At 36.7% G+C, this 15,313-nt stretch overlaps 1 protein-coding gene across 1 annotated transcript in view; it reads right to left on the bottom strand.

Annotated features, from left to right (window-relative positions):
- CTNNA3 (catenin alpha 3) overlaps nucleotides 1-15,313 on the bottom strand; it is a 1,614,209-nt gene that overhangs the window by 711,669 nt on the left and 887,227 nt on the right. The window contains exon 9 of the mRNA XM_060034928.1: nucleotides 13,134-13,286. Within this exon, the coding sequence (XP_059890911.1) occupies nucleotides 13,134-13,286 (153 nt within the window). The remainder of the gene's footprint in view (nucleotides 1-13,133; nucleotides 13,287-15,313) is intronic.

Genomic DNA, 15,313 nt, shown 5'->3' with positions numbered 1-15,313 from the left:
AAAATGAAAACAAGAAACAATAACATTTACAATAGCATCAGGAAGAATAAAATGTCAGGAATTAAATAAGAAGTGCAAACTTATATGCTGAAAACCACAAAATGTTGAAATAAATTAAAGCAGTTCTAAATAAATGGAAAGACATTTCATATGTGAATCAGAAGCTTAACATTGTTAAAATGGAAATATTCCCCAAACTGATCTATAGATTCAACACAATCCCTATCAAAATTCCAGATTTTTTTTCTCAGAAATGACATACTTATCCTAAAATTCATATGGAAATTCAAGGGACTCATTATAGCCAAAACTATCTTGAAAAAGAAGAACAAAGTTGGACTCACATTTTCTGACTTTAAAACTTATAACAAAGCTATAGTAATCAAGACAAGTGGTACTGACATAATAATAGACATATAGATCAATGGAATAGAACTGAGTCAAGAAATAAACACTCAAACTTACAGTCTACTGATTTACAGGATTCAATTGGAAAATAGTAGCCTTTTCAACAAATGGTGCTGGGACTAATGGATATCGCATGAAAAATAATAAAACTAGATTCTTCTTGAATATGTAACGCCATAAACAAAAGCTAACTCAAACCTGATCAAAGACCTAAATGTAAGAGCTAGAGCTTCCCTGGTGGCGCAGTGGTTGAGAATCCGCCTGCCAATGCAGGGGACACGGGTTCATGCCCCGGTCCGGGAGGATCCCATGTGACGTGGAGCGGCTGGGACCATGGGCCATGGCCGCTGGGCCTGCGCGTCCGGAGCCCGTGCTCCCCGACGGGAGAGGTCGCAGCAGTGAGAGGCCCGCGTAGCGCAAAGAAAAAAAAATGTAAGAGCTAAAAGTATAAAACTCTTAGAAGAAAACATAAGAGCAAATCTTCATAACTCTTGATTATTCAATGGTTTCTTAGATATGAAACCAAAAGCACAAGGAACAAAAGACAAAAGAGGTAAATAGCACTTCATTGATATTTAAAACTTTTGTGCTTCAAAGAATACCATCAAGAAATGAAAAGACAACACACAAAATGGGAGGAGAATTTGCAAATCACGTATCTGAAAGAGACTTGCCTCCAAAATATATAAAGAACTATTATATCTTGATAATAAAAAGACAAACAATCCAACTTGTAAAATGAATCAAAGATTTAAACTAGGACTTCCCTGGTGGCACAGTGGTTAAGTATCTGCCTGCCAATGCAGGGGACACAGGTTCGAGGCCTGGTCCAGGAAGATCCCACATGCTGCAGAACAACTAAGCCCACACGTCACAAGTACTGAGCCTGTGCTCTAGAGCCCGCGAGCCACAACTACTGAAGCCTGTGCACCTACAGCCCATGATCCGCAACAAGAGAAGCCACCGCAATGAGAAGCCCACGCACTGCAACAAAGAGTAGCCACTGCTCGCCACAACTAGAGAAAGCCCGCACACAGCAAGGAAGACCCAATGCAGCCAAAAATAAAGTAAATAAAAATTTTAAAAAATTAAAAAAAGATCTAAACTAATGTTTATCTAGAAAAGATATACAAGTAGGCAAAAAGCACATGAAATTATGTACAACATAGTTAGCCATCAGGGAAATGCAAATCAAAGCCACAATGAGACGTATACACTAGAATGAATATAATCAAAGGCAAACAATAACAAGTGTTGACAAGGAAGAAGAGAACTGAAATGCTCACACACTGCTGGTGGGAATGTAAAATGGTACAGCTTGGTACCATCTGAAAGAGTCCCGCATTTTCTCAAATATTTAATATAGGGTTATCATATGACCCAGGAATTCCACTGTTAGGTATATACCCAAGAGAAAAAAAAAAAAATACACCCACACAAAAACCTGTATAAAAATGTTCATCAGAATTATTAATAATAGCCAAAAAATGGAAACAGCCCAGACGCCCATCAACTTATGAATGGATAACTAAAACATGATATACCCATACATAGAATTGGCCATATAAAGAATGAAGTACTGATACATGCTACACATGATTAACCTTGAAAACATTATGCTAAGTGAAAGTAGCCAGTCACAAAAGACCACATGACATATGATTCCATTTACATGTAACATCCAGAATAGGCAAATGTATAGAGACAGGAAGTAAATTAGTGATTGCCTAGTTTAGGTGAGATAAAATGCTTTAAAAATAAGTGTGATGGCTGCAAAACTCTGTGAACATTCTAAAAATCACTGAAATGTATACTTTAAATAGGTGAACTGTATGGTATATGAATTATATCTTGATAAGTTTGTCATAAAAAAGATATTCAACATCATTAGTAATTAGGGAAAGGCAAATTAAAAGCATAATAAACTAATACTACATACATTAGAATGGTAAAAACAAAAACTTTGACAGTACCAAGTACTGGCAAGGATATGGAGCAACTGGAGCACATAGACATGGCTGGAGGAATGCAACGTAGTCTAGCCATTTTGGGGAAAAAAATTTGACAGTTTCTTATAAAGTTAAACATGCATGTATCATATAACTGTCTGTACCATATGAGAAATCTGTACTCTTCATTTCTGGCACATTAAATGTACCAGTCCTTCTGTCTCTAAAATAGCCCCCTTTCCCCTTCTCCTTTGCCTAATTCAACTTTTAAACCAACAGCCCTTTTAAATTTACAGCTTTAAGCCAATTCATCAAAATTGTAACATTTTTATCCTAAACCAAGCCAATAACCACAAATGTCCCCAACAGGACCCAGCAGTTCATCCCTAACATCATTTATCACATCCAAACACAATTGCAATTTACTTTTCTTTACTTTCTCTTAGATGGTAAGCTCCAATAGGGCAGAGTCTATCTTTTCTCTGTCTGTGATTGAATCCCCAGCACCAGTACAGCTCCTGTCTTGAAAAATATTTATTTGAGGAATAGGTGGCTTTTTGCAAATATAATGCAAACTCTTTAGACATCATGTTGCTAGCAAAGGCAAATTAAAGCAACTAAATGTTCTCCTTTGACACTTCGATTAATAATTTGACTATACCAACGGTTGGAGGGAAAGAGGGAGAGGGAGAGTTAAAGTGAAAGAAAGATATGGGGAGGACAAAGGGAATTTGTAGCAGTCATTTACCAGACTGACTCAAAGCACAAAAGTCAAACCGTCTAAGGATGTTCTGCTTTTATTTTGGCACACCATGAATAATTTCACAAAAATGTCAAAGAATGATTTAGAAAACCCAAGTCTCTTTTCATGCTCCTTATACTTTAGACAAAGTGATCAAACAAATGCAGAATAAATTTGACTTTGCCACTAATGAGAGCATTTCTTTTAAAAGTATCAAATGTAACACTTCCATTGTGAAGAAAGTTCCAAGTGTAATTGATTTCTCACGAAAGGCATTTTATGAACATACACAGCTATAGCTTTAACTGGGTCTAACATATATATGAAATATCCTTTGGCAAGATCCCCCTTTCTCTCTCCCCATTCCTACCCTAGAATTGCTTCCAAGCAGCAGAGGAGATAAGAGGAAATAGCTGATCTTCTCTGGGTTCTTAACCCTTTGCAATTCACCTCCTATTTCAAAGTTAACCACTACAGGAAAGAAAATTGGAAGGAGCCCACTTACCCAAACCAACCTCCCTTCCATAGCTAGCTTCAATACCTGATTCTTACTATCAGGACATCCTCCAGATCTTATCTACAGCTCCTTCAAAAATTCATCTTGGGGAAGCTTGTCTTTCATAACTTGACCTCAGAGCAGAGACTGAAAAAACTAGTGGTCCTTGGCATTATGTATTGGTACAAATGATGAAATTGTGGTTTTGTTTTTATTTTGTTTTAAACTGATTTAGTTGTCTACACCTAGAAATCAAAGATTTTTACATTAAAATCTATATGTATGAGTTCTTTTAAGAAATTGTAATGCCTGAGAACACAGGGCCTGCTTTCATACACAACAATAATTGACCAAAGATAATTTGAGGGGGCTTCCCTGGTGGCGCAGTGGTTCAGAGTCCGCCTGCCGATGCAGGGGACGCAGGTTCGGCCCCGGTCTGGGAAGATCCCACATGCCGCGCAGTGGCTAGGCCCATGAGCCATGGCCACTGAGCCTGCGCGTCCGGAGCCTGTGCTCCGCAACGGGAGAGGCCACAACAGTGAGAGGCCCATGTACCGCAAAAAAAAAAAAAAAAAAAAAAAGATAAATTGAGGTCAATCCTTTAAACTCAGTTTATGTTCTCCATTTCATCAGAGGCCCATCTACAGAGCGTTTACATTCATTACTTGTCTGTCCCCTGCTGTAAACATTTGAATTTTCTGCCCCTACCTTAGGGATGCTCTGCACACAAGGTTATAAAGGGGATGAGTGAAGGGGAACCCCTAAATGCATTTTAGGTTAGGAAGAACACTTCTAATAAAATGCTCTGCAATTTTTAATTTAATAGGCCTTTGTGGAGTAACTAAGGGAGCTAAATAGTATAAATAATGCTGATTATAAGGCAAAATATATTTCAAGTTCCAAACAATCACCTTAAAAATGGACTCCTTGTACTATTTCATCAGAAGATGATGCCTGATCTCACTTAGGTCGTACATCCTGGACTAACCACTAAGCATTAGCTATGCAGTTACCCAAGAGTTACGAAGAATGACCGAATGCAGAAGGATTTCAAGGGCATAAATGTGTGCTTCTGACTTTCTGCTTCTCTAGCTAAAGACGGTAGAATAAGATCAGAGATTCTTAGAAAAAAATGAAATCCACTCTTGGAACTCTTGCAGCTTGATCCACTTAATAGCAGGTCTCTTGTCTAAAAGCATTCAGAAAGGTTTTTCCTCTCTCCATCATGGAATGAAACAAGTAAAGCTTGGGCTCACTTTCCATTTTTAGATGTATTGGGCTTCCTCTATTCCTTTAATTTCTGCCACTGATAGAAACAAGTTGATTCCCTACTCTGTCATTTATTAGATGTGTGACATTAGGCTAGTTGCTTCATTTCTCTCAGCCAGGGTTTCCTTATCAGCAAAATGGTAATAAAAATATTTTTCTCAATCACATTGTGAGCATTGATGATATGAGGTAATGAGTATAAAGCTATTTGTATGATGCTGGTACAGATTACTAAATCTTTTATTTATTTTCCTATATTTTCTTCCCTTGTTTTTCTCTTATTACTAAAAAAGTTACTTTTATGCTATGAAATCCATAAAATAACCACTCTTCCAATACTTTTATTTAGCCAGCCTCCTTCACCCAAGTTATCTACACATATAAAACAAATAGAAGAACTCTTCTCTTTAGTTTCTAGAATTTTGAATGTCAGGAAGAGAGAAGATTATTTAATCCTTTACTTTCCATTTACAGATCATTAAATTGAATTCCACAGAGGCTGAGTAATTTGCTAAAGTCACCTAAGCAGGGGAGTAGAACTCATATGTTTTAAGACACAAAAGACAAAAATGAAACCAGTTCTCAACAGTAGGGCTCTGCATAAATGAGCTCTACAGATCACATTGCAGGGACTCGCTATTTTTGTTTTTAATTGAGTGAAATAGTGAATTGATTAAAAGAAATAGATTAGCTCCAACTTGCATAATCAGACTGGTGATTTAAAAAAAAGTTTGGCTTCTAGGCCTGGGATTATTCATCAGTAACTGTCAGCATGTTTGCTTGTTAACTTTTGGCCAAATACCATCATGAAGCGTAATATGGGGAAGTTTTCAGTTTCAGAGAAGTTTTACACGTTAATTAATTACATATCAAAATGTTGGGTACACAATTTCAGCAGGAGATTTTTTTGCACGTGCCGTTTTATTGCCTGTTAATGTTCCTGAAAAACACTTTTATCTGTATTTGGAAGTTGCATACAAAGGTCCAACAACTACAGTATATTTGACATCACCTTATAAAATATATATATATTTTTTTTCCCGGTACGCGGGCCTCTCACTGTTACGGCCTCTCCCATTGTGAAGCACAGGCTCCGCAGCCATGGCTCACGGGCCCAGCCGCTCCGCGGCATGTGGGATCTTCCTGGACCAGGGCACGAACCCGTGTCCCCTGCATCAGCAGGCGGACTCTCAACCACTGCGCCACCAGGGAGGCTCTAAAATGAATTTTTTAAGAGGAAATTTTCATTGCTTATCAGGGGTATTGGAGATTCAAGTAACCTCTTTCCAGATTGAAAAAAAAAAAAAAAAGAACACGTTAAAGAGAGGAAAGGGAAGAAGAGTAATATTCACCGAACTATGATGTCCACATCACGTGGCACTTGGTATTTTAATGTGTCAACCTAATCCTACTGTTACCTTCACTTTACAATGGAGTATGCCTTTTACAGGACAGATACAAGAGACACTAAGTCACTTTCCCAAGAACATCAAGAAAGTCTCCATATTTCACACTTTACTCAGTAAGTCACAGTGTTACCATTTTTAAGATCTCCTATAGGATTAACGGACATTCTACTTCATTTCTTATACTAATTCATTCAACAATGATTTATTGAATGTTGTGCTTACTGTATATCAGGCCAGAGAAACAAAAACAAAGGCTCTAGAGTCCCAGAGTCCAGCACAGTACATGGCACATGATAGGCACTGAAGACATGTTTGTTAAATGAATGACTGTATGAATGAATGAATACACTCTTGTCCTCATCTTGCCAATCACCTGTCTAGAACTGCACTATCTAAAACAGAGCCATGAGCCACTTATGGCTATTATGCCCTTAAAATGTGGCTAGTCTAGATTAAAATAGGCTGTAAGTATAAAATCTATACCAGATTTCTAAGACTTAGTACCAAAAAATGTAAGACATCTCATTAATAGTTTTTATATTGATTACATGTCAAAATGATAATATTTGGAGTATACTGGATTAAATAAAACATATTAAAATTAGTTCACCTGTTTATTTTTACTCTTTTTAGTATGGCTACTAGAATATTTTAACATTATATATGTGGCCTGCCTTCTATTTCTATTGTATAACATCAATCTAGTGCCATTAAGTTCTGGGACACTTGTTTTCTGCTCCAATTTCATTATTAAAACTAGTTTTCTTTTCTCCATTTATTGTAGGATAATAAATAGGTTTTAAATCCAGTCATTTTAAAATGCCAGCTTATGTTCACGAGATTCGAATCAATTTTGGGGGGTTAGAAATTTTTATGTTCTGATGCAAAATAGCCTCCACATAATATGACTTCCCTTGAGATCCTTCCCTGCTGAGAAGCAACTGCTGCTTTCCAAATCCATTACTGGACCCAGTTCTATAAGATGAAATCTAACTTCTTCACGCTAGCATTCAAATATTCAAGGCTCTTCATCAAGTACTGCTATCCCACTTCATGCTCCAGCCAGTTTAAATCTAGATTTCATTTTATTCTTTATTCATGCTGTTATCTCCACTTGGAGTTCTAGTTTTTCATATCCAAGTCCTGCCTAGTTTTTAAGGTTTAATGTAAATATTGCTTACTTCATGCTGAATTTCCAAACTACTCTAATCCCATATAGTTTTCTTTCTCTTAATTCCAAAACACTGATATTCCATTCAAAAATAAACTACACTTGACTATGGAAAGTCTCTGACTTGTCTATAATTGTATCACTGAACTTTCCCTGTATTCCAAAGACCATGAATAGAAAATTTATAAAGAAACCTCTAAAACATGGAAAGGTCACTCCCTGTGCTTTCACGCTAGGCTTTGAAGAATCATGTTCATCATGTCTTTTAACTAAAAGAAGATTAAAATGCTGAGCAGTTTCTAATCCAGGGAGTGGGCAGTCACACCTGTGTGCTCTATTCTATATAAGCAAAACCATTTCTGACTTAGCTATAATATCCTTTCCCCAGCAAAAGAGGAGAGCTGCCAAGATGCTCACTGAGAACAGTTGTTGGTTTGTGTAGAACAGTTGTTGGTTTGTGTACAAGCGTAAATATGGGTTTGTTCTTTTTTTTTTCTTTTCCCATTTTTTTTTTTCTTGTCGAGGACGAGAAAGAAGGAAGAATGGGCTGGGTCTCTAAAAGCTTGATTTATTTATAACCAAACATATCCTTATTTGATAACAGATGATCAATTAAAGCAATGCGTGACATTTGAACAGCATTCTGTCAAAACGCAACGATATTAGAAGAGCTGATAGCAATGAGCACTTCTTGCAAACAGCAAGAGTCCCCCTCTAACGTCTTCTCTCTTGGCACTGGGGCTTTGCTAAATCTGGCTTGCCATTTTGTGAGTGGGAACAATCAGCTTTGTAGGTTGGAGGGAAGTATTATAATTAAATGTCCACCCACTTTTTCCTTTTTGATGAAAGGCTCCCATGAAACTTACTAAAATAAGGTACATCAAGACAGATGAATTTTTGATGAATAAGTCAAAGCACTGACAAAGCTGGCTTTTCACATAGAGAAACTTCACTAATTCACAGGAAATTTCCAGGTCTTGATCATTAACACTGGCAGGCTTAATGATAATTAATATGATAAAATCCATGGAACAAACAGGAGATTTTATCATTTAATTGGTAGCAACTGTAGTGTTCAACATGAACTGACTTGCTGAGAACAAATTGTAATATGATTCAGAAATAATAGTGGGGTTTTTACAAATTAATTTTAGAGAAATATTTAATAGCCATTATAAAAACAATGTCTTTATTGAATATATAATGGCATTCTTCCGAATAATAGTTACATTACCACATTAAAGCTACAAACTTTATCTCTGAAGTGGGCAAAGTTCTTTAAAGATGTTATCAAATTGTCACAAACTCCTGAAGGAGATGTGGAGCAGGGTTTATAGTGTCTGTCTGCTTTTGATAACTAATGGCAAAGCCATTTGCTAATATCACTGTGTAGTATTATTTTAAAGTATCTTTGTACAACAGAGTAGGGAGGTACTCAAATAATTGGGATCAGGCATATATGTCAAGTCCAGTTACTGGAATCCTCAGAGTCAACTTTTTAGAGAGGAAGAAAACTGAGCGAGTGTGATGAATGTGTTTCTTCATTTAAGACAGATCTGTTGAGAACTAGCTTATAGACTTTGCTATGAGAGGAAGCTTAAAGCAATAAAAAATAAAATCCTTACCCTCTAGAATTACTGAATATTTTTCTTTTTAAGATAAAATTAATATTTTAAATTTCTTGTCTAATAGGTATTATTGGTGGAAACCAGTAGAGTTAATGGTGCCCTAAGACACCATCAGTGCAACATCAAAGTACTGGGGAGCACCATTCCATAAGCACATTAGTCATTAATTGCTACTCATTATGTGAGCTTAATTTTTAAAAGGCCAACCTCGACTCCTGCGTCTCATTCTTATTGTGCCTTGGTGGATCCAAAAACACCAACTAATTTGGATGTTCAAAGTAGGAAAAGCTTTGCATAACAGTTACTTAATTCAACATAAGTAAAATAAAATTAGCTACAAGGATCTAAGTTCTCCAGTTATTGGTACTGCCCAGGGTTTTATAACCATCATTTCACCCATGGTCACTTTATGCTAAACTTACTACATGGTAATAAAATAGACATGACTTCACTAGAGAATGGGAATGTTCAGGCCCTATTTATTGGCCACTTTTTTCCTCATTCTCATTTCTTTCACCAATACTCCAAATCCTTTTTGTTTTCTAATTATTACTCACAGAATTTCTTAAGGCTTTGTGATTTTGCTTTGTGTTCAGTTCGACTTTTTATTATTCCTTTCGTAAAAGTTACAAGTTAACCATTATCTAAAGCATTCCTTTAACAGCATGGACTTTTTCTTCAAAGATCTGATAGGAATTCTTTAAAAATAGACTATTTTTTTTCCCACTTATGTCTTACTTCAACAAGTTCACTTTTAGATTTTAAATTTCTCTGACAAACACAGTTGAGGCATCAAAACCCAAACACATTGAAAATAGCTTTTTCTTGAAGTCATTTAGTATCGAATCTGCGCTGCTATGTCAAATAACCCAGCTTGGGAATAAGATGGGTATATGTGCTTGTCTGTGTAGGGGGGTGGTAAGGAAAAGGGACATGGAAGACTGGTAACCAATCCATACAAAGTGAACTCACAATGTCCTCTGAAACTGATATATTTCAGTTCTCTTATTTCCTCAAACTCTGCCCCTGACACTCCTATCTCAATGTTTGTAGTAAATTAATGATGATTTTCTCTCTTGCTTTGGTTAGACAGCTCCTTTCAAAAAAGAATTTTCCTGGGACTTAAATGCAGCCCTTTGTTTTTTCCTTCTTGATATATATAAACAACCTAGTGTTTGAGCAGTATACTTAATATGCCTATATCTCTTAAAGAGCTAGGAGTCTCTCAACTGTAACAAGTATTTCTCAGATCTTACAATTTTAGAAACTGGTAGTGACCTTAGACATTATCTTGTTTAACCTTCACTTTACAGCTAAAGCAAATGAAGCCCTAAGAAGAGACGTGTAAAGGTGGCCACAAATACTCTGTGCTCCTTCCAGTGAGACGTGGAGTCTCCTGCTGCCTCTTCTCTCCTTGTGTTTGGGCAGGCTCTGTGGTCGCTTTGATCAATAAAGTACAGCGGAAGCTGTACTCTGCCAATTGCTGGGCCCAGGCCTTAAGAGAATGTCAGCTCTACTTCCTGTTTCTGGCTTGCTCTTGGGACTTTTCATCTCAGAACTCAGAAACTATGCTCTGAGAAGCTGAAGCCACATGGAAAGGCCACGTATTTATTGGCTGGTGCTCCAGTTGACAACCACAGCTAAGCTCCCAGATGACAGCTAGCATGCACTTTCCATCATGTGAATGTACCATCTTGCTTGTCTAGCCAAATCAAACCTTTGAAGGGTTCCATCCCCAGCCAGTATTTGACAACCAGCACATGAAAGAGACCCTACATGAGAACTGCCCAGCTCTGCTCAGTCAACCTGCAGATCAGTAAGAGAATAATAAATGATTATTCTAAGCACTAAGTTTGGGGATGGTTTGTTAACTAGTAAAAGCTTACTGGAACTGAAGACAAGTTTCTAAGTAATATCAGAGTGAGAACTGGAAGACTCCAAAGCCAGCATAATCTCATAATGTGTTAAGGGAACCAAGAGTTAAATAAGACCCATTCTCAGTCCCCTAGTAGCTCAAAATTCCAAAATCTGTCATTGTTTCAGATTCACATGAACTACAGAATTTTCAAAATCCTTAAACATTTAAAATAGATTCTTAGAGCTCTATCTACATAGCAATAAACTGTCATTTGGTAATAAAATAAGGTAGTATTCTCAAGTGTTTCTGGAAGGCAGTGCCTTACTAATAAGCATCATGAAAGAAAGAGAACTTTAGATAAATTGATTTGGGGAAATTCTGACTTAAAGAGAATTCTTTATATCTGGATTTTTCAGATACGTAAAATCTCCAAGAGGAGAAATAGAACTTCTTCCCCAGAATCGTGGGATCAAGGAGTCCTTTATTGAGCACCTCATGAGATTTATGTTTCATTAGAAACTAAACTGAAAAATAGGAATAAGGATCCAACGTTATTAGCACAAACCAACTTTTACTTTCAGAATATTTCACCAAAAAAGTTATTTTCATAATCTGGTGTTCCTTCAGCTTAGAAAACACATCTCTAGACAAAAGATTTATGATATTTAGGAGCCACACTTTGTTAGGTGCCTTTAACGACCTGCTCCTCTGTTCTGCTCTCCTTTAATTTTTAACATTTTCCTTTGGGAATAGTTAGTAAATATTTGAGGAATGAGTACAAGAAGGAATAAATAAAACTAGATAAGTAATAAATAGTTGAATGACTTAGTTAAACACGGTAAACCTGGAAATCAGCTTCGACTCTCATTAGCTTGTTTTAGGTTTTGTATTTTTATTTCCATGTAAGGCCAATGGGAATTACATCAGCTGCCCTGTCTCACAGAGTTCTTGGCAAGTTCAAAGATTTCAAAGTCGTAGGTGGGGCAGTTTTAGGGCTGAAATTCTTAGTAATCTTCTATCTATCCACTCTTATTTTCTAGATGTGAAGACTGGGACCCGGTGGAAGTGCTCGCTACGTCGGAAACTTCCTTCCCAGTTGATCCACATTAAAGATGTAGGAAAAGTCCTCAACTTTAGTAAACGTCGTATAGAACGTTTACTATACAACGTTTCTAATTCAAGGGGGGACTATTTCTAACACAAGTTTTACAAGCAATTTGGGCCCCCAAACACATATTTCATCACAGAATTCATGGCCTATATAGGAAGGTGTGGCAGTCAAAACATTTAATAATCAGCATAGCACATAGCACTGACAATGAGTACGGAGACAAGCCATAAACAACTGATAGAGTCACACTGATGGGTACCAGCAGTGTATCGGTCTAGTACAAGGATCTGGTCAACCACATTTTCCCCTTCGTTCCAGTGTTTCCTGGACTTGCGAGTACTGTCACTTTACTGAGGTTAGGAATTCTTCCATTCAGGCTTTCTCTTATACCGTGGTTGTATTATTGATGTCCGTAAGACAGTAAATTCCACTACCTGTCTTCTAGGAATCACCCAGCACTTCATAGCTCCTTCAGCAATATGCCCCCCTGCCCCCCAAATCATGGTGCATTTCCATGTTTCCAGTTTCCAAGCAGGAGGAAATTACAGTTTTATCATCTCCTCTTGCCTCTACTGGGACATGGACAAATCCACTATCCCTACTTAATTATTCTGTGTTTCTCTATCCCTGTATACCCTACATTCATGTCCTATAGTCATGTTTCATAGTTGAATATGATTTGAAAGGCTGAAGGAGTAACAACCATGAAAAGATGGGAGAGAAACAATAAAGTGGCATGAGAGAAAGCATCTAATACTTTTAAGTTAGAATAGGAAGAAAGTATTTGTAAGGATAAAACCTGTGTTTAACCAGGTGTGGGTATGTGTGTGTGTAGCTCTGAAAAAAATACACATTAAGAAAATATATCGATCATATTTTCATAATTCTTTCTAAATAACTTGCTCCTTTTCCAAGCCAATGGGGGATAGTTTATACAATTTGACATACATACCTTCATAGTACTTTGGCCCAACTCTGCTTCATTCGCTATAAGTGGACAAAAGGTTTTATTTGAATCCAATTCAGCTATAAATGCAGAACGAGAGCCCTATTCTCCTGGATTTAGAGTAGTTACAGTTCTAGCACACTCACCTCTACAAGCCTGCTGGTGTGTTCACGAAATATCGCAGCATATTCTTTTATTTCCTTTTCCCGGCCATTCTTGGCAGCTTCAATGAGAACCAAAAGTGGGACTGTCGTATCCAAAAAGGAGTCTGACACATGATCTATAATAGCCTTACGGAGCTGAGGAGAAATAAAAAATTCAGGGTTTTTTTTTTTTCCCAAGAAATAGTTCTTGTTATTTCCTATTTTTACAATCTCAGTAATTACAAAATTTCTTTTATATGTATTTTTGCGCAGTCTCTAAAATCATAATATCTAAGACTGTATGAATGTCACTTACAACGCTAAAGCAAGCTAAACATCCAAGAAAAAAAATCATCGACCAATAGCTCTCTTGCTCTCAAAAATGACTATCTTTTTCTTAAATTGTACTTAGCCCAGAGGTCAGATTATAAGTGATAGTACTGTATTTTTCCCTCAAAGAAATTGCACTATTGTAGTGTTTATGCATGTGTACAAACAACATTGTACATCATGTATTTTCATAATTACAAAATTATAAAATGTTTTCTACTTTGTTGGAAGAACTCATGATAAATTTTGATTAGCTGAATTGTAGACTTCAGGGTAATTAAACCAAGTTAGATCACTGATTATGCCAGTGGGTAACAGATTAATAAAGCAAGGAGAATCAAAAATGAGTCTGATGTCCAATTTTCTCCATTTGCATTAACTGTTCTTGCCCTTACACCTTAAGTTATTAAACAAGTATAACATTCTACTACAATTAGTTCTTTTAAATTAGATTATGTGTAAGCTTATAAATGACAATCAGGCAATTACTCTACTCAGCAGATTTTATGAAATTTAAAACTGAGTTGGAAAATTAATGCATTGTATTTATATAACAGTGAGTCCTTAAAGATCACAATATCTTGAAATGTTTCATTAACAATGTCAGTGATTATGAATGGCTCCAAAGTTTTTGGTCAACTCCCTCAATTTAATAATCTCTGTAATAAAGATATGACTAGCTATCAGACAGGGAATTTGTAACTTGCCTTCTGTGAAAATTATATTTTAGAACATTTTTTAAAACCAGCAGACACTTACTCTAGTTTTGGATTACATTAGAATTAATATATTTTCAAGGGGTTAAATGATATAGCTACATGAAAAAAAAAGCACTGTCTCTCTTCCTATAACAATTGTAGGATAATAAATCCATAATAATTATAGATTTGGGGGAGAAAAATACCTTTGTCTAAGACAATGGAGCTTTCTCAGAAGAACTGTGAAATTTTTATGGCTATCAACAATTTCACAAAGGCAGTAGGAAGATCCCCAAGGAAAGATTCTGCTTAGCATGCAGAACAGCAAATCACTAATGGCAACTAATTAACATTTACTGAGCATTTACTTGGACAGGGTGTAGAGTGCTAAGTGTTTACAAGGCAAAGGGTAGACCTTGAGTGAATGAACTGTTTGATGTCCATAAAGAGTGGACCAGGGAAGTCAGGCAAGAGATCGTAAGTTAGGAGTTGCGCTGGGAAATGCAAGTTGTGTTAGTTCCACGTACATGAGAGAAAAGTAGAAGAAATCTCTCAGAAGGGGAGCTGTTGCCAATGACCATCCCTCCCCTTTATCCTTTTCTTCCTTCATTTGTAGCCAGAACATATAGAAGGGAGGCTAAGAGGAGATTTACACTAGAGATATGTGGCTGAAAGCCAGCATACATATGGGAGGTAATTCAAGCCAAGGAGGTGAAGAGAATCATATAGAGGAAGATGCACAGTGAGATGTCCAAGAATAAAATATTAAAAAATATTACCACTTATGGTAGTCGTGCAGATGGAGAGTAGGACCTAAAGAGAGGCTGAGATGATGGCCAAGAAACAAAGAGAGGAAATGACCCAACAGCTGAAAGGGAAACTTTCAAATAAACCTCTGTATCAATGCTCTTCAAATGAACTTATCCTACCAAACACAATTATAACACCCACATTATGGATGTGTTGAATCTTCTTTTCTGTGTATTTGATTTCATTCAATTCAACAAGCATTTCTGAACACCATTTCCTTACATTTCTACCAAGAGCTAGGTATTGTGATAAATGTCAGGTTGGAAACACATGATCCCTTATAATCCTCCAGAATCACAAGTATCTAGTGTGACTGGAATGTGGTGGTAGAGAAAAGATTGAAAT

Source organism: Delphinus delphis, chromosome 16, assembly GCF_949987515.2.
Source record: "Delphinus delphis chromosome 16, mDelDel1.2, whole genome shotgun sequence".
Lineage (NCBI taxonomy): Eukaryota > Metazoa > Chordata > Mammalia > Artiodactyla > Delphinidae > Delphinus > Delphinus delphis.
This window is presented reverse-complemented; position numbering and strand designations above follow the sequence as displayed.